The sequence below is a fragment of the Centruroides sculpturatus genome, unplaced genomic scaffold, assembly GCF_000671375.1.
Source record: "Centruroides sculpturatus isolate CEXI.00-Female unplaced genomic scaffold, Cexi_2.0 scaffold198, whole genome shotgun sequence".
Taxonomy (NCBI): domain Eukaryota; kingdom Metazoa; phylum Arthropoda; class Arachnida; order Scorpiones; family Buthidae; genus Centruroides; species Centruroides sculpturatus.
The window spans coordinates 506713-532824 of NW_019384454.1; the positions used below are offsets into that span (position 1 = coordinate 506713).

Below are 26112 nucleotides of genomic sequence, written 5' to 3' on the forward strand. Positions count from 1 at the left end.
GGTCAAGAATGTTACAGTACATTTGGATAGATATTGCAATAGAGTATGTGTAAGAAGGGCTGCTTGAAATTTGAGAAAATAGCTTTATTACGAATTAATTTATTCTTTTTATCTAAATACATATCAATATTTCTTCTTTACTTATTGGTAGAAGATTTGTGGGTTTGTAGATGGGAAGTAGCTGCTTAAAATTCAGTTTATAAGAATGCATTCTTGTCTTTTAGTTACCTGTTCAAGGCTAAGTTGCAAGTTTCACTTACAATTGTTTATTTCACATGATATAACAGTCAGCAAACTTACAAAAATATTGGTTGTGTAAGTATCAATAGTATGTACCAAGTTTATAAAAAGAAATTGTATATGTATCAGGTCAGTCCATAAGTTCGTGCGCATTTTTATCTACAAAAAAAGCAACAAAAAATTTTAATTAAATTTTATTTCAATCTATAATGTATTCACCATTATTTTGTACAATTTCTTGCCATCTTGATGGTAGCTTTTTAATCCCGTCTTTGTAAAATGATTTCGGTTTTGAATCAAAATATTCAGAAATAGCCTTTTTTACATTGTTCTCATCCTCAAAAGTTTTTCCTTTTAAAAAATTCTGCAAACTCCGAAAAAGATGATAATCACTGGGAGCAATATCTGGCAAATATGGTGGATGAGGTAAAATTTCCCAGTTGAAGCTTTTGAGTTGAGCAGTTGACGTTGTTGTCAGTTAGCTATTGACAGTTCATGTGGTATCCATTTTCCTAGCTTTGAAACTTTTCCGATTTGTTGTAGATGTCTATGAACAGTTCCATGGGATGAATTTAAACGTTCCGCAATTTCATCAACTGTTAAAGATGGTTCTGCTTCAACTAGTGCAGAGAGAGCATCATCATCAAAGTCAACAGGTCTTCCAGTACGAGCCTTATCCTCCACACTAAAATCATTATTTCTAAATCTTTCAAACCACTTCTGCGCAGTCCTTACACTAATTACAGTTTGATTATGAACAGTATTTAATTTTTTGGCTGCATTTGTAGCATTCTCATCACTTAAAAATAAAAAGTATAAAACATGTCTCTTATATTCATCTGTTACTTCCATTTTAACGAAAATAAACAACTGAAATGTTCCCAATTCTGAACAGTATTATATGAATGAGATCCAATTTAACACTTCAGTGTAAAAAGTATCACATTAGACTGGCATTTTTAACAGCAAAACAAGATCATAAAATACGCACGAACTTATGGACTGACCTAATATATGGGAACCACAGTAAAGATCTAGAAGAGCAACATGTGGCTTGTGAGCTGCAGTTTGGCCATTATAGGTATATAACTACATCCAGACTCATTTATTCACCTGCTTACTCACTGATGTGAAATGTTTGAATATATGAAGAATTATTGCAGAAAAACAAAATGAAACAGTTAGGAGAGAATATCAAGTACATTACCAGAAAAAACTCAAACATCAAAAAAGTAAAATATTTGTTCTTACAAGATGTCAAAGTTCTACTCTTTACATCTCATAGAGCATCATAATGTCTAGTAGTTAATTAATTTAAGTGTTATCTGCCTATTTTTTTAAAATTTAAGGTAAATTAATGATGTAACAATAAATATAATTTTAAATTATAGTATATACAACAAAACTGCTTAGTTCAGGGATTCAAATATTTTTTATTAGTAGAAACCTTTTCAGTTATCATAACCTTAGTCTTGTCTGAGTTTAGTTAATTTTAAATTATACTTTGTATGTGATGAATAAAATAAATTTCAAAATTTGAAATACACTCCTACAAATGGAATTTTCAATAAATTTCTAAAAATATATTTAAAGATAAAAGATTTTTGAATTTATTTTTACTGATTTTAATGAGATGCATATGCATATTAAAAATTTTTTTATTATTTTAATAATGATTATGAGTAAGGATAAAGTAAATTAAGTATACTGAGATTTTTATTTTGAATAAGCTAGATTAATTCTATATGTCAAATAAAATAACATTCTGGTTCATCACACTAATCCACCAACATTCTAGTTAGATAAATATAACAAAATGTTTCTATTTTTATAGAAAAATTTAGCTAGAAATAAAAATATGATTAAGTTTTATTTGTAAAAATATTTATTAACTAAATTTTTAATATAAAACTCATTAACAGATTTAACATATTTTATAAATTAAATCATTTTTACAGGCTGGTATGACTGGAACTTTGACATTCCTTGTGATTCCTTCTCCTTATGAACACACTAAAGGACCACCAAGAGATGTTATTGTATGTTGAAAGATTTAAGTATTTTTAAAAGTTAATTTTTAATTCAATATCTTCTTTAAGTAAGATACTATATTAAGTTGTTTGATTAGATTATATGTAAACTTTTTGAATAAAGAAATTACTTTTTTAATTTATGAATTTTGCTTATATAATATTTTGGAAATAAATGTAAAAAGAATGTTAGAAAATAGTTTCATTAATCCTATGAAGAAATTATTCTTGTGACAAGAATATTATGCAAATATAGAAAATTTATTAGAATAATTTAAAGCTGATAACCTAATCATCAAGAAAGCATATACAGTTTACAAACTAAAAATTTAAATTATCAATCAAATAAATCACTATTGTAATTATCTTGATTTTACTGTACAGTTTTTATACTATATTATTATTTTTTTCCCAACAATTTTTTGTGATATCAATTTGGTATAAAAGTTAAGTACTGTACTATGAAAACCTTTAATCACCATTCAATTTTAGTAAGAAAGTAAATATTTTTCAGTTGCTTTAAACATTCATCATCAGGTTAATAGCTTCCCGTAAAAGATTTCCATCTTGTAGATTAAAGATTTTTTTGTTATCATTCCTTAGGTATTTGAAATACTGTACTATAAAATTTAAGAGTTATTATTAAAAACAGTTAAAAACTGCTTTTGAAAATATAATATGCTTATAGTTAACTGTTGATGAGATTGAAGATAAATTCTGTTAACAAAAAAAGAAAAGAATTATTATTCAAAACTTTTTAATCTTTTAAGAGAGTGGAAAAATATAGTACTTTTTTATTACATATAGCTATATAGTTCTAATTTTCTCTTATATCAGAAATAACAGATATACCAAATATTGGACAATTTTTTTTATTTAATATGAGTTATTGAAATTTGAGACTTATAAAATTGAAACTATATTTTTTAATATTATTCGTAAAACATGATTTTTGGTTATCTAATCAAGTAGAAATCTGAGAACTGATAATTTCATTTTATTAAAAACTTTTTAAAAATTGTTTTAAATTTTTATTTTCAGAAATATTTTCTAAACAAACTAGTATAAAAATTAATGATTGAAATTACTATCAGATTCTAATATTTTGTCATAAAGTTTTTAAGTTTTGCTATTGATCAAAAAATTGCTGCATGTATTATTGGGAAAGCAATGATGTTATAACTCCTATGTTCATATTGTATTTAATTGATTTGCTCTAGGTAACAAATTGCAAGCACATTAAAATTATATCATTAAACATTAATGTTTTTAAATAATCCATTCAGATAGATATTAACTGAACATAACTGAAACATTTATTACAAAAAAAAAATACTGAAGTGAGAAACCACCTGTGTTTGCTTAATTAAAAACTAAATTAAATTACACTAAATTATATGTAATATCATTTGATAGACTTCATTCTGATAGCCTTGTGTTTAAAATTTTAATAATCTGTTTTAAAAAGGATAGATAAAACAGAATTTACAAAAAAAGCTTATTTCAGTTGTTTTTACGTTTTCATAAACAAACTAAACAAAACATCACAAAACCCAATAAATTTGTAAAGCCAAACAACCACTGGATTATATTGGACTACTTTTCCACAATTATATTTAGGAGATCAGACTGGAGGCTTGGGTAGCATAACTGGCACCACATTTGCACAGTAAGTGGGAATTGCAGGTTCAAGTCCTGCTTTGTGCCAAATATTTTCTTCTAGAATAGTCTAAATTATTTAATAAATATTAATTTAATTATAATTATTAAATTTAATAAGAGCTGGTCCTAATGCTTTCTTCTAATGGCAAATTATTTAGTAATTAATTAAATATAGTCACGGGAAAGTAGTCCAATGTAATTTGGTGGTGGTTTTTACATCTTTTGTCATATGTTTGAAACTGAGCATTTCATTTTACTTTGCTTAAGTAAATGAAATCAAACTCTTCTCTTAGGAATCCAGTTTGATTAATTGAATAGCTTTGATGCAAAGTTATCCATAAGCCACACAAGGAAGAATTTAAGATTTAAATGTGATATTTCTTAAATTCTTCTTTGTATAGCTTATCTTTTGCACCTAAGCCATTCAATTAGTTTTTCATTATTGAGCTGTGTTAAATTTGCTATTCTGTGTAATACATCTGCTGTTGAAACGTTCATTTCTGTTCAATAATCATTATCAATTCTGCATTTTTAAAAATATTTATTGCTCTTTAAAATTCTGTGTAATTCATGTATCACTTGTTTGAGAGTAATTAATAAAGTTTTCTTTAAGCTTCCTGAAATTTTTGAGAAATGCTTTTATTATATAAAGTAGTCTTTGTTGTTTACTAGGAAGTCTTTGAAGAGAACACTGTTCAAGTATAAACTCAAATTACAAATTAACAAACATTAAACATATCTTTGTGTTAATAGTTAATATTAAATAAGAAAAATGCTTGATAAGACTTCATCACAGTATTGCCACCTTTTCAAAATTGCTGACTCTGCCTGGGTCAGCAATTTTGAAAAGATGGCAACACTCTATAACAGGTCATAACCATTTTTGAAATTTGTTTTGTGTCAGCCAAATCTTAATTAAATTTACAAGTTTGCTTCCTTTTTTGGGGGGTTTTCAATTTCTTGAGTTGTCATATTAAATAATTAAAATAGAAATTATAAACTTGTAAACTGAAAATATCACATTTGCTTTACAATAGGTTTGTTTTAACACAAGAGTCTGACCGGTGTGAAATTCTGTATGCCTTGTACGGTTTCAATGTTATTTTACAGCCAAGAACTGAAAATGCACATGTCAGTTTTAAACTAGTTAGGGACTGACCAGATTGTATTGGAACAAACCTAATATTTGCCAGAGATATTTGCAAGTTAGAATTTTAAAAGTACATTTTCTGTCACTCTTAGCCTAGGGATAAGATGGGGATTGCTAAGTTTGGGTGGGGGTGTGAAGTTAAAAATTTTTAACCACTAAAATAAAATACTCACAAATATTTTTATAAATTTAATTTGTTTCATCATAATTTCACAATTTCTACAAAAACCAGACGAATTAATAATTAATCCAGACAATGAATTTAAAACCAACCTGGTGGCAACAGTACTTCATCAGCTTTAGATAAAAATGTATCAAAAGCAAAACATTAACAAAATTTAATATAATATAAAAATAGTTATTAATTAAATGTAATGAAATTTGTTAAATTATTGTTGTTGTTATTATTTCAGATACATGTCAAAGCTCATTTTGATTATGATCCAGATGATGACTTGTATATTCCATGTCGAGAATTGGGTATATCTTTTAGAAAAGGAGATGTTCTTCATGTGATTAGTCAAGATGATCCTAATTGGTGGCAAGCATATAGAGAAGGTGATGAAGATCAAGCATTAGCTGGTTTAATTCCAAGCAAATCTTTCCAACAACAGTAAGTCTAATTTTAAAATTTAAAAGTTTTTGTATCAATATTACACCTTCTCTTAATGATTTCATGAATTAATAAAATTTAAAGTTCTGTATTTTTTATTTGAATTGATTATTTACTTCAGTTTTTTTTTCAAAATTATATTTTCGAATAAAAATTATTTATATATCTAAAAACACTATAAATATATTTCTTGCCTCTCTTTATCTCTTCTTCAATCTAAAATAAGATTTCATTACATTTTTTGTAGATTTTAATACTGAATGATTCTAAAAACATGATTTTCTATATTATATATTCCAGACATGGGCAAATCCAGCTCCGAGAGCTGCATGAGGCTCTTTTTGAGTTACGTGCCGCTCTTGCTGTTTATTTCTACAATTTTGTGAAAATATGTTTATTAAAAAAATTCAATATTTGTTTTATATTATATAATAAAATTACGGTACAGAACTGTGGTACAGAATAAAAATGTACAGAACTGCATCTCCCATGCATTTTACAAAACCTACATTTTGGCTCCCACTGAATTCTTGCTTGCCCACCCCTGATATATTCCATAATTTTTGTTTTAATTCAAATTTGGATTTTGTTATTAACTCTAAAATAATAGCTTATGTTATTGATTTGAAAATTATTCTCATATAAATATTTTACACATGATCTTAATATTTTTGTTGCCTCTCTGGAATTTTTTGGTCTAAAAATTAATTTTAATAAAACCATGTCTGTGTTGTTTGCTTTTAAGAAATTATTAGACCTTTTACACTATAGACATTAAATTAACTATGTTCATTTTTATAATTTTTTCTTAATTCCTAGGCATAATTTTTTGATGACAAACTAACCTTTAGCTAACCAAAATAATATATCAATGAACTCTACAAAAGGTTTAGCTGTTAGCAAAGTTTTGTGATGTCATTGTTACCTGCATTTATAACTATTTTTAGATTGCTGTTCTTCACTAGTTTTCAATCTCTAGTTGATTAATTTATGCCCATATGGTCAACAGCAACTCCATCAATTCTTGAAAAAGTTTCTAAAGCACTTTATAAGGTTTTTTTTTTTTTTTTGTTTTTGTTTTACAAGTTATGTCATTTTATACTAACTGAAGTGAGATGGCACAAATAATAATCATATTCCCTAAATTCTCTGCAAACATCAATTAGTTATTATTTTACTGTATAAATATTTCATTGAGTATCTTGCTCAACAATACTTTTATCAACATTCTTCCTAACTAACTAAAAATTTATCTTGTTTGTCAGTACATAATATTTGTCTTTTTCTATCTAGATGTTCATTAATTTATTGTGCTGTCAATGCAGTTTCAAATGTGGTATTGTTTTTAAATTTCAAATACGTAAAATAAAAGGCTAAATGCAAAAAATATATTTTATAGCATCCCATTGTAATTTCTTTAATGCATTTTTTAAATTTTATATAAATTCATATTTTTATATAGTTTTTAAATTGTACTTGTAATATTTCATTTTTTTCCTCAGTTTATTGTTGCTTTCAATTTTTTATGGGATATAGTATAATTTTTTCCTGTTTTGGGAGCAGTAATTTTATACTATATAGCAGTACTGCAAAATATATAAATAGTATTTTTATGTATGTTTGTATGTAGAAGGCAAAATTGTTCTTAAATTACATAAATGGTAATATCAAGACTGTACACACAGAGGGTTTTGGGATTTATTTCCAATGGAAAGAATTATAAATTAAATTAAAATTAAACACTATACTGTATATACAGTAACATATTTATTTTGTATCCATCTATTGTACAAATTTTAGTCTACTATATTATACTACTTTATGTACTGTTCCTATATTGTAAAATTTATTAAACTGTGTTAAAAAACATGAAAGACGTAGGGTTTATAAAAAAAAAAAAATAAAGTCCTGTTCATGGGCTTGGGTTACATATTTGTATATATAGCTAAATTATAAAATACTCCAAAAGCTATGCATATCATGGTCCAATTTTTATAATCTTAACAATTAACAAAAAAAAAAAAAAAAATGTGTAGTAATCTTAACAATTTAATAATATATTAAGCTAAGGTTTATATTTTTCCTTAAACAGTCTTCCTAGTTTTATCAGATAGCAATAATTAATGATAACTATATATTTAAGCTATTTAAAATAATTCTAGTCAATCTCTTTAAAAATATGGTTTTCCATTAAACAATGGAATTATTTTAAGCCACATTTTTAATATTCTGTCAGATTCATTAACATTTTTGAAGATTTGAGATTCATTAACATAATTTAACATATTATTAGTTTAATTTAGCTGAAAAATGTTACTACATAATTTTAAACAAAAATTTAAAATATGTAACAAACGTAATTTTAATAACTTAATGATTTTACAATGTGATCAAATTTAGCAAATTTGATCTAAATTGTCATTAACATTGCATCATAAAACAAGTTTAAAATTTTTGTTTTCCATAAAACTTCTTAAGTATAAATTAATTCATTTTTGTGGTACTTGACATTGCATTATTTATGTATGTACTATTTAACTATTATTTATAATGCTATGTTTCTGCCTTTTTAATCAGAACATGGTCCATTTTATTAGTTATTCTTTACAAAAATATTCTCCACTATCTAAAAGTTTAACTTCTGCATAAATGTTTTTTTTAATTTGAAAACTTTCGACAATATATTCAAACATCATATTAATTTAAATTGATTTATGCGAATCCATCATCTGTTTTAGATATAAAAGAGGTGAAGACCAGAGAAGAGGATATTTAGGTTCAGGTGATCAATGTGACCCCTTCTTAATCCCTCGTGAATCACTGAAAGATCTTATAGATCATTCAATTAGTTCAGGAAGTGGATCTGGTTTGCCAATATTAGTGAGTCTAAAATTTTTTTTGAATCAAAAATAAAATATATATTTATTTTATTAATTAAACTTTGTAACTTTTAGGTGCAAAGGACAATTGCAAAGCAAATAGAAATGATAAGAAGTATAGGTAAAGGTAGATTTGGTGAAGTTTGGCAGGCACAATGGAGAGGTGAGAATATTGCTGTAAAAATATTCTTTACTACAGAAGAAGCTAGTTGGTTCAGAGAAACAGAAATATATCAGACAGTACTGATGAGACATGAAAACATTCTTGGTAAACGAATTTTTATGATTAATATCTATTTTATATTTAATATATTTTTAATTAATTTAATTTATTTGAGTAAACTTTCATATTAAACTTTTTGTATTTTTGTAAACAATGTATAGTTCAAATTTCTAAAATTCACATTTCTATCATAATTGTTTTTTAGAAGCTCTAAAAATCCTTAAATGAAAAAAAAAATTTCANAATTTCTGCAAATGTACTAGTTTTAAATTTTATTACTAGCAAAAGTATAACTTTGTGTTTGTAATAAAACATGCAATATTTAATTTTTCTGTTTTGGGAAATTCATGAAAATTATTTCAAAATACAAGAAACAATGTCTTTAATTATAAAAAAATATTTTCATCTTAAACTGAAAAATAAATTTTATGAAGACTTAAGAGATTTCAGTTTAATTTATATTCTTTTATATCTAATGAAAATTTAAATAAGAAAAAATGATTTATGATTAAAAATAAGATTCATATTTAAAAGAATAATGTAATTTTAAAAATGGTTCTAGTATAGTGTTTATGATTATTATTATATATAATTTGCATTACATAATATTCTTGTGTTAATAGTTTGACATAAATTTAATTATTTAATATTAGTATTTTCTTTAAATATATTATTTTGAAAGTATATAAATTTATTACCAGTATTCATTTCTCTGAAATAAATAAATAAATATACAAATTTCACATGTCAATGAAAATTTTTATAATGATCTTAACTAAGTTGTACTTAACTTGTCTCTATAAATATAACTCAAAGATTTATATAGCTCAGGTAAAGTACTTTTAAAGGAAATTTAAAATCAAACATGAGCAATTATTTATTGTGACATCATCACAATGGCAGGCTGCAAGTTTTAATCATTTTTTAAACTTATTTAATTTAAAATATACTCTCCACTTCAAATTAGTAGTGTCTTGTCCCTGTAATTGTACTTTTCCTGTTAGCAATAGAGTCATGCCAGTCATCTATTAACTCCTTCCAGGGGAAAAGTTTTGAATTGAAATAACTTGGCTTTCAGTTTGCATCAGAAGTTCATATAGAGTTTGGAGTCTCCTGTTCCTAAGCTCTCCATATCTGGTCTCAGCTTTCATCTATTTAACTTTGTTTTCAAGATTAAGGAAGGACTGACAGATGACAGTGGGAATTTATAGGTCTACAAGTTTTTCAAATTGCAGTCCAATAAATGGCATAATCCAACATGGAATTTTTTAAAGCAAAAAGTTAATTTAAGATGAAAATTTATATATAAATCCTTAAAACTGAAGCTTTCAAAAGCATTTGAAAAATTTATTTAAGCTAAATCAGATTTTTTAAAATATTTTCATTAATTTCAGAGCAAGAATGCTAATTTTGTAATTAAAAAAATGTTCAAATAAATAATATAAAAAGGTTTTAATATATAAGAGCTATTTAGTATTTTAGAAATGCATAACTGTGTCTTATATGAAGCACTTATTTATTAGTTTAAGCAGATTAAACAATGACACAAGTAGCTTTGTGAAATTCCTATTAATGTATATAGGCTGTTTTTAGAATTAATTTTATCTTATTTTAATTAATTTATTTTTTGTTTTAATTGCAAAAGGCTTCAAAATCCTAATTTATTATAGTCATTCATAAATAACTTTATTTCTGATAATTATTAAATTAATATATTTCTGTTCAATGTTCTTATTGTAAAGTTTTTCATAGACAATATTGATTAGTTTCATTAATACAGGAGCAGTTATAGAACTAATAGCTCATAGAAGATAACCAAAAAGGCTGATTTTTGCCAATTTCAGAGAACATATGGACATTTTCAAAACTTGTTACTTCTATTTGGAAAGTTGATTTGAGCACTGAGGATTTTTATAGTTGACCTTTTGTTGCATCTTAATTAATTAAGCATAGTTTTGTAAAAAATCAAAGGAAAGAAGAAATTATACATTTGTTCAAATTTATGGTTATTTTCAGATATGAAGCCAAAATTTATCTGAAATATATTTTACTAGCAGACCCCGCCACGCGTTGTTGTGGCTCAAAATGTATCTATTATAAATTTATAACACTTCCCCCGTGGGGGGGAATTTTTCGAAAAATTTCGTTTTAGTGTACATTCTCTTGACGTACCCTATTAAAACGCAATCAAAAACGCAAAAACCCGCATTTAAAATAGTATAAATAGAAGCAGAGTACTTTACGGTAAGCCTTAATCCTAACCATCTCCCTTCAGTGGGGTTGAATTTTGACATGTATATTATACAAAAACATGTGCATATTTGAATGCAGTGTTGTCAAAATTTCAAAGAAATCGGTAGGAACAAACAAACATTACATTTTTATTTATATAGATAGATAGAAGATGATCCGCTTTAGTTCATTTTCACAGAAAAGCATAATGCCTCACAGAAAAGCAAACATAGGGCGTCGTACTCGTAGCACCATCTGTTGGACATAAAAGCCTTAACCTAGATCAGTGTTTTTCAACCTTTTTCATTGAGTGGCACACCTAATTGAAAAATAACAAATCGTGACACCCTCGACCAGCGGCAGATCTAGAATCTGAATAAGGGGGGACTAATGGGCCAGATGAACTTTTTGCGAAAACGAATATTACGCGCAACGCAAAAGTGTTTCTACGTGTTCAAAATCAAAATTTAAGTTCATTGAATTTTGTCGAAATACCTACATGTAAAATAATAGTCTCGCTATTGTTTTTTAAATATAGTTTTATTATCAAATATATCATCATTTTATATTATCATTTTATTGATAAACAATTTTTGTTACGTTTTTTTATACTATTCTGATGCATATATAAAATAAATATTTCATTATTTTTTTCTTATCTTTTTCATATCAATTTAAAAAATTTAAATTAAAAAAATGATAAAAAATTGTTTATTTGTCATCATTGCTTTTGAATACTATGAAAATACTGTAATATGCACCTACTTTGTGATTGAAACCACACGCTTTTCAAAGTACAATGCAACGCTTTTTAAAGCATATACAAGACACAAGTGTCCACGTCGTTCTTCTCTGGTGGTTGGCCTGGTACTGGGACTGGGAACGTGAAGGCCAAGCAATGTGGTTTGGGCGAACTCGTGACAAGTCGTGCATACACGTAGCGTAGAACATTACATTAACACGCGATTAGTCATAGTTTCTTTGCTTACTAGATATCTCGTAGCAAAATAGAACTGATAATGAGTTATCTTGAACTACACTTAAGTAAATTTCCAAGAAAATGCCTAAAGGCCCTAAACTTTGCGACACCCCAATCGTGGCGCCATGGCACCCCGGTTGAAAAACACTGACCTAGATTATACCTTTTAATTTATATGAATGTTTAACAGAATAATATACAGCCTATGTCCACCCTGAAGTTCCATTCTAAATATTGGTGAAAGAATTTTTGAAATCGGATGAGTAGTTTCGGAGATTACCTGCTGCAAACAAACTTACATACTTACATTACCTCTTTATAATAATAGTATAGATATATATAATGGATTCCTTGATATATCTTATTACAAGTTAGTAACTTTTTACTCCTTGTTTAACAGGGCTTCTGTTAGCTGCTTAAAGGAAAGAGCTTTAGAGAATTTGAAGAGTAGAAGAAATTGATGTAATTAAATCAGATTTTCATAGATTGATAGAGAATGTGGAAAAAAATTTGCTCATACATTTCTCTTGTATTCATTTTACAGCAGAATTATAAATTTATAAAGAGAATCTAAGTATTAAGACTATAAAGATATAAATGCTAGATGATATCATGTTGGAAGAAGTGTATCAATGAATGATGATAGAATATAACAAACTATTATTAGATTTTTAAACAAACTTTATTGGAAGAGTTTATTGAAATAAATCTTATCTTATTATTGGGAATACAGGTATTTGGAACAAATTTCTTAGTCAAAGTTAAAATAAAAATATATATATTCAGAGTTCTTTTACATCTTTCAAGTATTCAAGAAACAAAACAATGAATTAAAATGTATTTTAACTGTGACTATAGATGTTCTGTTGAAATAGATTTCTGTCTTAATAATGATTCAAAAAATTTTCCAACTAAAGTATCAGAAAAGATAAGGGACTGTCCATAAATGTTGTCTAAACTAGAAAGGAGGGTTATGACAAGTCAGACAAGGGGATGGGGTTGAGCTTCAGTGGATGTCTGTTTATTTCATTAAATTTTAAACAGTTTATGCATTTTATTATGTTTTTCAAAATTTCTTGTATGTTTCGTTTCTACTTATGGTGTCTATCGTTCATAAAGTATTGATGGTTTTAAAGAGGGTTGAGTTTTGTTAGACTTCCAGAGGAGGAAGGTTATTGAAACTTGGACAAACTAGGACAAGAGGGGAAAGAAAAATTTCAAGAAACTTGCAGATGTAATTTATGAACAGCTAAGTGTTGACATAATTTTTCAGCAGTTTCCATGAAACCATTTTAATTTTTAATAAGTATAAAGTACAAAATAATATTTTGTAATGCAGTGGCTTGTTATAACTGTGTGGCCCAGGCAGATTGTAATTAGGTGGCCTCAGTATTGACTTCAGACATTTTTCTCTGTGGGAATTTTTTGAAAGGAATCCCCAGTACCCTTGTTTGTTTTTTAATGCAATTTCTGGAAGGTTAAGCTCTGCACTACATTTGCATCACACCGGTAATCTAGAGTTCTAAAATATGGTGCCAAATTTAAATTTTGATTTTCTTACTACAGTAATGAGTTTAGAAAAGATTGGTTTGTGGATCCCTGTTGGTGAGGGCCCCAGGCAATTGCCCTTTTTGCCCATAGGATAATGTGCCTCTACTGTAATGTAATTATAATTGTTATTGGCATATAATATTATAAATGCAATTTGAATGCATTTGATTATTCATTACTTATCAGTTTTGAGATTTTGAAAGATTTTTAGATTTAATTGATCTCTGAAGATGAACCTTTATACTTAGAATAAGGTGTAATTAAATTTTTGTTTGCAAAATTTTAATAAAGTGGTTTGGGCTTGTATTATTTAGTTTAGTATTTGCTTATCATAAATGTTTTTATAATCATTTTGAAGCATTATATTAATTTTATTAACTTTAATTTCTTACCAATTAATATAGATATCGATGTTGATCAGATTCTTACTTATGAAGAGGTTGCACTTTATTATCCTCGAGCAAATCAAAAACGGCCAATTGTTCTTATTGGACCTCCAAACATTGGAAGGCATGAAATTAGACAGCGGCTCATGGAAGATACAGAGCATTTTGCAGCAGCTGTGCCACGTAAATATTTTACTTATTGTCTGATAATACAGTAACTTGTATTTAATCCATTATAAAACAGAATATATTTTAATGATAATTTCATTGTTATTGTTTTAGAAAATGTTGTTACTATTTGCCTAATGTAATCTGTTTTACTTCATTGGTATTATTATTTTGTGTTGGAGGTTGTATTATAGTTCAATGTTTCTTACAAAAAAAAATTTTAATATATTAATATTTTCTAACTCATTTCAATGAATTATTATGAAACACTAAGAAAAGGTTATAACATAAAGATCAAGAAATTTGATTATGAGTTGCAATGTCAGAGATGATGTATGATGCTTTTTTGTATTTCCTTTTTATCTTTCTTTTATTTGAAATACAATTACATCAGTTATTACAAAATTTTATTTAATTATAAGAAAACTAATGACATTAATTTAAAAATTTTCACTAAATAGAGCTATTTATTCCAATTTAACTTCACTTTGCATTTTTTTTTTTTAAACTAGTTAAATATGATCATATTTAAAATTAAAAATCTCTAATTTTATTTATTTGGTAGGGAAATGTTATATAAATTCATGCAGGAAAAAATATATATATTGAGTATTTTTAAGATATTGTCTGAATTGTGAAACATGTGATATAAATAATAGGCTAATATATTTTACTCTGAGATTTAACTAATAAATTTTTTTTGTTTTTATAAAATAATTTAAGACATTAAATCAATTTCTTAAAGAAATTAAATTTTAATGTGATAAAAGTTAAAAAATAGATATCTGTTGTATACAAATATTATGAAAGTAAGATGTTTTAAAAATTTTAGAAAAATTCATTTTTAAACATTTGATTTATGTTCATTTATTCAGTTGAGTCTTTTGATTGAGCTTTAGATAAATAATATAAAAGTATTGTATATTTGCGCAGATAAGACGAGGTATAAATTTTCATCAAAGTTTTATAGTTTTAGAATATATCTGTCCTATAAGACAACCCTGGATTTTTGGGGTTTTTTTTTATGATTCAACTATCGTCTTATCTGCACAAATATACAGTATTAATTTTAGGTTTTTCTTGTGTGATCAGTTGTAAATAAGCATATAGTTGCTCACTTTTAATGAAATTTTGTAATTGAAGATTTAAAGAATTTTTTAAAATGCAGTTTTTATCAATAGTAAATAATTAGAAGTTCATCTGATCTTAAAAATAACCCTCATATGAAAGTCTTTATCTCATTAATGAAATAGCCAGGACAATAATTATTATTTAAAACTTTACAAAAGTAATTGAAGAAACACAGTTTATATTTTACATATCGAGGCAGATGAGCCTACAATGCCAATTCTATTGTAAGATGGTTTTATTCCTAAGGTGTGATGTGGATGTAAAATGAAGACTTTGTGTTTCTTCATTTACTTTTGTTTTAGTCATGTTTTTATAACATTTCAAAAATTGAAAAGACTTGAGTTTTAGCTTATATAATTAGTTTTACTGGTGAGGTTTTACTTAGACTTTCTATGCATATTACAAATTAAATAGAAATGGCATTTGTTAAAGGTAATATTGAAGAAATTATAGAAATTATTCCAAAGTCATTATTTATGTATGTATTATTATGCAAGTTTAAAAGTACTTTTCCAGTTAGCTGTATTCAATTCTGAAAATTAAAATACAATTATGCAGTTTCACTTTCTAGTTGCACTGTTAACAATATATTGTGATCAGTTTTTTTCTGTACAGAGGAAAGTGTCAAAAAGATGACTATATGAAAAAATTCAGAAATGATAAAACAAGTGTGGTCAATAAAGATTCTTGTCTTTGTTGAACATTTTAATAGCAATAAACATTATTGTCAAGCTATTAAACCAGTGTTTCTGTTACTGTTAAAACATTAGATATCTACACCATATTCTAAACACCAAAGAAAGAAAACAAATGTGTAAATGGTTTATCAATCTCCAAAATGTTTTAGATGGCAGTAGGAAACTTTTGAACTGATATGAGAAATGTTTAGAAATGAAAATTACATTGAAAAACAATTCAAAATTTTTTCACTTCTTCTTTTCCTTGATTTTAATAAAAACAAATTGCTTTTACTTTTTGACTTACTTTTATGTATCTATATAATATAAATACTGAAATATTTTTGTATGACTTACTGTGTTGTCTTCTTTTTGTTTACCAACAAATTTTTATTATGATGTAAATACTCTCCTTTTATTATCTGCTATTTTCAAATGTACAACATTTGAAAATTTATTTCAAGCAGATAATAAAATTCTTTTATCTGCTTGAAATAAATTGAAATTAGTAGCAGCTTACATTAGGCCAATATTACTATAGATGTTGAAAAATAAAATAACAAAAAGGGCATGTTCAATCTGATTGGAAAAGTGCTCAGTTGTCTTTCTTTCTGTAACACTCAATATAAATTTTTCATTTTCAGTTTTTTTTCCTGCTTTGCACAAAACACTGTTTTCAGTTTAGATTTTTTTTACTTTTTTGTTTAACATACAACAAATGTTCATTTTTCTTTAATATTGTTTAACAATCAATACACATGAAACTTCTGTCAAAAATAGTAGTAATTACTTTGAATGAGCTAAGGAGTGATCAGGTTTCTTTAATATGGATATGTTAAATAATTTAGTAATCCTGACACAGTCGATTATTTTATGTCTTCATTGTGGAGGTTGATGGAATGGTCTGATGTGAATAAACTTCAAATGATTTTATACTGAGGAATTTCTGGGTTAGAGAATTTACTTCTGTGTATTAAGTGCAATACTTAATGTAAGAGATATTAAACTTTTAATACTGAAAATGTTTTTAAACTTATTGTATTTTCTGTTTTAATTCAAAATCTAGAACAATGGTGGGCTTACAAAGATTTATTGAATCATTAATTAACAAACCGATATAACTAGATCAACTTACATACAGCTTATTGGGAGCTAGACTAAATCAAATAGGTTCCTCCATACAAACTTTTAATAAAAGTGATGCTTGGGTTAATATAGAAATTAATATATATATAAATATTTACTTCTTGAAGAAGAGAAATTAAGTTATCTGAATTAAGTTGTCATTCATGGCATTTATCTAATTTCTAATTCTAATACTTTTTAATGTCTAAACAGAAATGTTTATATTATGATAGTGATGTTAATATATACCACCTTTATTGTAAAATTGTCCACATTTGAAAAACTTTAGGCAGGAATACCTTTTAGAATATTTGAACATATTAGCAGCATAATGAATTTCAATATCCATTTTCTAATGAATTTTTGTTGAATTCATTATTTTTATTCCTATAAAATAATTGCTAAATTATTAAATTTTTAATTAAATTAGTTGATTTTTGTTAAACAAGTTTTGTAGCATTTAAATCGTACTTTACTATATTCCTGGGATTGTCATCCTGATGGAATAAATAAATATACACAATAATTATAATAAACAATAACCATTTGACAAAAATGTTAAATAAGTTGAGATTTTAAATTAGCTTATAAATAAATAACTTCTATAAATATTGAAATCTCTGTTTTTATAGAAAGGGGAAAAAGATCTAATAACAAAGTTTACTCTAACTTCAGTATCAGAGCAAAATCCTTGCTTCCCTGAACCTGTTACCAGCAAGTAACGCGTATAAGAAATATACAGTGGGTAACAAACGTTTTCGAACTATCTTGAAGTTCTTCCTCAGGTCAACTAGCTTAGGAATGCTTCCGAACGGAGCATGTGGAATTCGACAGGATTGAAAGCATTCCTAAGCTAGTTGACCTGGGGAAGAACTGTGAGATAGTTCGAAAATGTTTGCCACCCAGTGTATATTTCTTATACACATTATGCGCCGTTAACAGGTTCAGGAAATTGAAGGGGGAAAAAAAACCTAATGTTATTATTTTGTTTGGATTAAATATTTTCTTTTGCAGTTACTATATACAGTAATACCCCGAACTTACACAATAGATGGGACCGAGCAATAACCGCGTAAGTCAAATTCGCGTAAGTCGGGGTATAATTTCGCAATTTGTGTAAAATCAAAGTCGGATGTATGTAAACTAATAAATGTTCTCGTTAATCTTATCACATCTCTTGATTCGTTCACGGTTACAAGAAATCATCACATAGAGTCTCTCAAGTCTCCGTAGATATAACAAACACAGAAATAAATAACACAAAATAAAGTGTAGCTATGTGTCGATTCCACGCGACACGTCCGAACATGTAAGCTGAACAATAGTGTGGGGGGAGTGAGTAATCATGAGTTGCGTGGCACTCAAACAAAAGACGAATCGACGACGAGATTTGAATATTTAATGCCTCATAGTCTGAAGTTTTGGAAGAAGTTTTGATTGAAATAACTGTTGGCGTGACATCCAACCCCAGTACTTAATACTCCTAACGAGATTTGAAAATTGCGTAAGTCGGGGTAGCATAAGTCAAGGTATTACTGTAATAATTATTTTCTTAAGCAAGTTTTTTTTATTGATGACTTTTTTAGTTATATTAAATTATTTTTATATTAAATGAGAAACTTTTTCACATTTCCAAAATATCTAGTAGAAAAATGTTGCATGTTCGTAAGAAAATAGAAAATGGTCTATAGTTGTATTTCAGAAATGTTTCTATAAAGTGTTAGTTTGATTCATTTTATGATATTTTCATATAATTAAGAATCAATTGCATTAAGTAAACAATTTTTAGGATAGCTTTCATAAATTAGAAAATAGCAAAGTTTGATTATACTCATAACTTTACATAGAAAGTAACAATTTTTTGTCATAGAACACTTACTTAAGAATCATATACAAGTATTTGATTCTTTACAATGAAGGTAGCAATGCTTCTTATATATAATCTCTAGAATTTTTGGATATAATTAGTCTTAATAGAAGAATGAATTTGGCTTTGATACAGTTCATTTTGTGATTTTCTGACTGCAGAAATTCTAGTATATTTTTTAAATTTGGCAGTTTATTTTAAAATCAGTTAGCACATTCAGATTGATGAGTAAATAATTTTATATTTAGAATTGTTCATTTTTAAATAACTTTGCTTTTACAACAAATTTAAAGTAATTAATTTAAAAATTCTGAAATAATGAGAAAGAAATGAATATATACTATGAACAATCTCGTACTCACTTAACCTTTATTGTCCAGTNTATTTTTAGTTTCTTCTGAATCATTTAACATCTATCATAATTTAAAATTTTAATTGTAAATTTTTTTCCTTCAGTATGATTGTTTTATATTCTACATCATTCTCATTTGTATAACAACATAAATATGATTTTGTATTGAAATACAGCATATATGTATTAGATAGTGAGATTATGAAATAAATACTGATATGATATAATTAAACTGAAGAGAATTTCAAATGCACACTGAAATATGTATTCTTCTATAAACATTAAAAATTCAAATTTCCTGACATTAAAAAATCAAAAATGGTCTAGATTGTCTATTTTATGTTAATATTTGTAAAAAAAAGAAAAGTTTATTCCCATTGCAATATAAGTTAATTGTAATGAAATGATCGATTGAAAGAATGAATGAATCAATTGAAATATTATCTATATGTTAACATTTTTCAATATAAAAAATAATTAAAGTATATTAACTATATTTTGGCTTTATTTTAATTTGAATTTTACAGATACAAGTCGACCAAGAAGGGATGGTGAAGTGAATGGTGTTGATTACCATTTTATCAGCCGAACTCAATTTGAAGCTGACATTGTTCTAGGAAAATTTGTAGAACATGGGGAGTACGAAAAGAATTACTATGGTACAAGTTTGGATGCTATCAGAGCAGTAGTTAATTCAGGAAAAATATGTGTACTTAATCTGCATCCTCAGGTAATAGATTTTATATGAACAAATGAATGAATTTGAATTTTGTTCAAAATTTGTTTTTGTAAAAATATAACTTAATTTAATGACTGCTTAGCATAACCATGTGACTTCCTATTATAGACTCCATCATTTCAAACCAACTTAGTATTGAAAGTTGAGATGTTTTTTCCTCATCGTTAGTGTTAACAGAATATAAATTTAAGGTGTTTTAAGTTAAATTTGTTTAAAAAAAAATCTATTGTACAGTATTTTCATGACTAACAGTTACAGTTAGAAAAATTTTTAAACTAAGTTTTAAATGTGTTAGGATTATGAAATTATACTTAAAAAGTGAATTGTTTAAATTTCGGTTAGAACATGAATTTAACTTGTGTTATGCTCCTTAAAGAAAAATAATAATAAGTTTTCATTGAATGTTTAAGTGCTGGTATTTTTAACAAATAGATTTGAAATGATGGACAGTAAATCAGACTAAAATATTATAGCAAATGATATGTATAATATTTGTACTAGAATGAATCATTATTTTAAAAAGTAAAAAATAATGAGAGTAAAGAAAACTCATTATTTCAAGAAATAATATCAATAAATGTATCAAAAATAGGCATTATAAAAAAAATTATATAATGTCCATTTTTATCTTATTGTATTATTTGATATAACATTGCAAATTGCTAAAGTTGTAATTGTTGTTTTACATTCTAATATTTTAGTATAAATTGAAATTCTTAAATAGAAATGGTAGAATTTTATGATGATATATTCCTTAGACGTTACTTAAATTACTTAATAACTATTTTAGAATATTTAAATATTCTATATATATTCTAGAATAGTTGAGATATTAATGACAATACTTTCATATATTGGAAATATTTTTTTCTTTATTTAATACATTTCTTGTTTTAAAACAAATTTCAATGTATATTTAAAAATAAGCATAAATATAAATGAGTAGGAAAAGCTACATGTTGTTATTTGTAATATTTTCATTATTGATTTAAACATAATAATTTTGTATCTCCTATTGTACGAACTTCTAAAAAATGAACTTTTAGAAATAAATGCAAAAGTTTCAAGTACAGTACAATAATTATTATTGTAATTATATTTTTATAATTATTAATAATTAACTTACTACTATTACATTGGAATCTGCTTATTGTAATCATATTGTCATTAGTCAGTTAATAACAATTCTGATGATCAATCATCAGTATTAACATGTTCCAAGGTATATTTATTAAAAATATACTTATAAATCTTCACTTATTGTAATTAGTTTGTTGTTGTAATTATTAGCTTCAGTTAAATAATTATCTTAAAGCTGTCTTTTCATATTATCAGTCTCAACATATGATTAATAATAGGCAATCATTATCAGTCTTCATCATTAATCTTTTATCATTCTGTGTTTTAAAATTTCCAGAGAATAATTTGATTCTTTGGAATTTTGACATGTAAAAATCTTCTATTGTTTATATCAGGGCTTCTTAAACTATGGGTTGCGACCCCATTTGGGGTTGCAAGATTTTAATGCAAAATATTGAAAATAATTTGTGAGAGTTTGAAAGTGAGGCATGCTTTCTGTCATAGGTTTTGTGAGTAAGTTGCACTTTGTGTCATTTCTGATTTGTGTAGAAATGTAGTTATGGATTGAATTAATCACCCATAATGTATTATAAATTACTGTTAAATAAGGACATGAAACACTCAGTTCTTACGAGTCTAATTTTATTTTTTTCAAAAATAAATAATAATAATAAGCTGATAGCAGTTATATTAATAATAAAGAAGACTATAACAGATTTGTAATGTAGAAAATATTTTGAAAGCTTTATATGAAATCTCTTTTCAGCAGAAACAGTTGTGGAAAATGTCCTATATAATTGTTAATAGTTGATATTACCTGCTGAAAAACCTATAGTTTTTGGAATGGTTGCAAAAAACAGCCAAAGTTTTTGATATTGATATTTTCAAAAGTAATATTAAATAAGTTTACAATATTTCAGACACCATAAAAGAAAAATTGACAAAATGACTGAAAATTTGGACAATAAGTTTCTAATTAAAAAACAGTGAAGATCTGAGTTAGATTTTAATATTCTGATGCCAATCTTTTAGAAATGATAAAAATATAAGAATCCAACTTGCAGGATCATCTTTATCATTTGCTAATTGATAAGAATTTATTTGAGTCAGTTTTGTTTTCTTCATTTTGGCAAAAAGATAGATCTTAGCAGTAAATCTTACCCATGTCTTATGTGAGATTTGAATTTAATGGAAAACTTATAGCTTTATTATTCTGTTGCTTATTATACTTGTTTAATTACTTGTTAATATTATTATAACACTGTTGAAGAAATGCTTAAAATTTAATGAATATCTTATATTCATTCAATTTTTAAGCATTTCTTCAGCAGTGTTATAATAATATTATAAGATATTCCTCAACAAAAACTATTATTTATGAGACACTTTTTTTTCTCATTGTCTTTTTAGAAATTATACCTATATTTCTGAATGTAAGTAATTTAAGTAGGAAAATATGAATTTCTCATTAGAAGTGGAATTGACTATGAATGCCTAGGAATCTATACAAATTGAATGCATAGACTTATTGTATATGTTTGAGAAATGTGTGACTTAGCATTATTGCCACATATGTTTTAAGAATCTTTTTTTATTTAATATATCAGAAATACTTAAGTTGTGCTAAATATTATCCAAATTAAATAGTAACATCAAACTTTAATTACAATATCTAATTATAAAAGTGATTACCCAAATCACTTACTGTTTACTTGAGTTTAAAAGTTGTTTTAGACTCCAATAAAATAATGATTCCTTATTTTTTTGTTTGAATTTATCTTGAAAACAATTACATGTTTTGTTTAAACTGTTTTAAATGAATAAATTATTGGAATGGTAGTAGTATTTGATGCTTTGTTAAATTTATCTGTTAATTTTTCTCATGTATTATCCACTTTTTATTCTTGAAAATTCAAAAAGCCTTACTCTGTCAAAATTGGAGCATTCAGAGCCCTTATCAAGAGACCTTTTATGTTCCACCAACAAAGACAAAGCAAAAGAACTAAAATATATCTCACATCTTGCCATTCAGCATAGCTACCATTATAAAACTATCAAGGGATTAATCAAGGAACACAACAGGAAACAGGATAAACTATACAGAGTTGTAACGAGAGTTGTACAATGAACAGCTCAAGTATATCTTTAAAGAACTAGCGAAGGCTTTCAAATATCACTATTGGCTATCAACATAACCCAACTATTTATATGATCCTCAGAAATGCTAAAGACCCCATTAATAAAAAAAGACCCTTCCCAGAGGTCTATTCCTATTCCAATTTGTGACAATAGAGTTGGACAAAAGCTTTAATATATAGTGACTACCTCTCATTCATTGTACAATACCTCTGATTAAAAAAGTATAGGAGTTCATTCAAGAAAGTTCTCACCTAAACAGCCCAGGCGATCTTCTCAGCTGACAACCAGGTCCAAATTTCTTTCAACATCTCAAATATTGGCAAGCGCCAAATCCGACAGAGGGCGCTGTTTTGAGCCAAGATGGCTGCCGAAACAGGTAAGGAGGCGACCATGTGTTTGAGCCGATTCAGTTTCTATCAGTGACGACTACTGCGAGGACCAAATGAAGAACAAATCATTGAATTTATGTCGAATTCTAGACTATATCAGCGACATGAAACGTTGTCTTGTAGAAGGTGAAGCCGTTTTGGATGTGGACACATCGTATTTTGTGGATTAAACTCTTAACAACAACACCGAAGTTCATGCTGTTGCTTTAGTGTTGCAATCTCAGATATTGGCATTTTAAAACATCTCAATTACAGGGAGAATGCACGTGCAAAGCGGAGCTGTCTGGTTTTTGTAAACGTGTGATAGCACGTTTATTACACGTTAACAGGTGAGAAGTATTTAAATATTTTAAGCAGTATACACCATATTCCAACATAAAAACAAAGTTTTATTTATTATAATAGTTAAAATTAGTGCCAATCTGAAGGCTGACCTACTGAGTCATTCAGCACTTATACAACATAGGCCAGTCAAGTTTGGTTGTGTAGCACACACACAACATAATGTGTGTGTGTGTGTGTACCTCACATATATCCAAAACGGCTTCACATTCTACAAGACAACGTTTCCTGTCGCCGATATAGTCTAGAATTTGACATAAATTCAATGATTTGTTCTTCATTTGGTCCTCGCAGTAGTCGCCACCAATAGAAACTGAATCGGCTCAGGCACTGAACAAACACGTGGTTGGCTCCTTACCTGTTTCGGCAGCCATCTTGGCTCAAAAACAGCGCCCTCTGTCGAATTTGGCGCTTGCCAATTATGCTACCAATAAAGGTTACTCTAAAGGTAAACCTTTAGAGGTTTACCTTTAGAGTAACCATGCTACCAATAAAGGTAAACCTCTAAAGGTAAACCTTTAGAGGTTTACCTTTAGAGTAACCATGCTACCAATAAATAGAGGTTACCATACTACCAATAAATAGAGGTTACCATGCTACCAATAAAGGTTACTCTAAAGGTAAACCTTTAGAGTAACCTTTATTGGTAGCATGGTAACCTAAATTTCAAGTTTTTTTAAAGGTGAACCTTTAGAGAAACTTGAAATTTATGGCTGTTTTTTCTGTTGGTTCTATAAACTATAAGGATTACAATATCTTTTCACAAGCATTAACAGATTTTTGAGGTCAATATTAACAAGGATTTCATTTATAAACAGTGACAATAATAATTACCACTACATCTAATCAAATGCTTGTTTGGTCTGTTTGAAATTTTATGTTCAGATTCTTGTTTTTATTTTAACCTAAGGATTACTATTGAAAGTAGTTAACTTTATTTTTCTTCAATAAATTTTGCTGGATTTTTATGTATTTTGTATGTTTTATATAAGCATCCAGTTTTATGCATTTATTTGATAATTATATTACTGATATTTTCTACTGTTAAATATATAGGCATTACATTTTCCTTCAATAAAAAGTTTATTCATCATTGTAACTACTGTTATACAAGATCTAATCAGACTATTCATGAAAATAAAAAATTTCATAAAAGTTAAAATCATACATCATTAAAACATGTTTTTTATTAATTTATACTCCAAATAGACATGATAACCATATATCTGACTCTCAATAGAATAAAATATTTGGATAGAATTGAGAAAATCCAAGTTTATTTTATTAATTGTATTTTAAAATTAGGATGTTCATAATATCTGGTGTTACACTCCACAAAGAATTTGGAAGACCACCTTTGGGTTGCCATTATATCAAATGATTATTCAATTTTTGTTTTTTTTTTTTCTTTTTTATTAAGACTGACTGTCTGAGGTTGACTTAGAACAAAAGTTTGATTTTCAACTTGTGGAGTTATCTAAAGGAAATGACTATATTTAGCTTGCTTCTCTTTAAAAATTTCCTTTTTTTTTTTTTTAATGCTCAGTCTCCTCAATTAGTTGAAATTTTTCAGCAGATATTGTACAGACTTATATTGGTGTAAAATTACAACAGGATAGGCTAATGCTTGAACCTCATTACTGTGTGATCTATTAGGGGTAGTCAAATGAAAGCGAGACAGATGGGAAAAAAGTAAGTAAACTGTTTATTATTTCAAAAGTAATTGCAATAATTGTTAATACATTTATCCCACTATGAAACAAGATGGTCAATGTCTTCTTAGAAAAATATTTGTTGTTGCCTACGGATGGAGCCATGATTGTACCCAGGCGTGCACCTTTTCGTCCGAAGCAAATTGATGGCCACAAATGTCTTTCTTCAGGACTCCAAAAATATGGAAATTGCATGGGGAGAAATCGGGACTGTATGGAGAATGTGTATGGACTACAAGATTGTTTTGACTACGCTGCAGAAGTTTCGCTGGGAACTTCTGCAGCATAGTCAAAACAATCTTGGTAAGATGTGGGTGGGCATTATCCTGTAACAGAATGATGCTGTCTGTCAACATTTCTGGGTGTTTGGATTTGATGGCACGCCTCAATTTTTGCAAAGTTTCTATGTACCACTGTGCGTTAATTCTGGCATCATGTTCCAGAAA

General features: G+C 26.9%; 1 protein-coding gene across 1 annotated transcript in view; it reads left to right on the top strand.

Annotated features, from left to right (window-relative positions):
• Positions 1 to 26112, top strand: part of LOC111620621 — an 83371-nt gene that overhangs the window by 54228 nt on the left and 3031 nt on the right. The window contains exons 12-18 of the mRNA XM_023362584.1: positions 2199 to 2279; positions 5496 to 5697; positions 5996 to 6059; positions 8434 to 8575; positions 8650 to 8814; positions 13879 to 14128; positions 19793 to 19995. Of these exons, the coding sequence (XP_023218352.1) occupies positions 2199 to 2279; positions 5496 to 5697; positions 5996 to 6059; positions 8434 to 8575; positions 8650 to 8814; positions 13879 to 14128; positions 19793 to 19995 (1107 nt within the window). The remainder of the gene's footprint in view (positions 1 to 2198; positions 2280 to 5495; positions 5698 to 5995; positions 6060 to 8433; positions 8576 to 8649; positions 8815 to 13878; positions 14129 to 19792; positions 19996 to 26112) is intronic.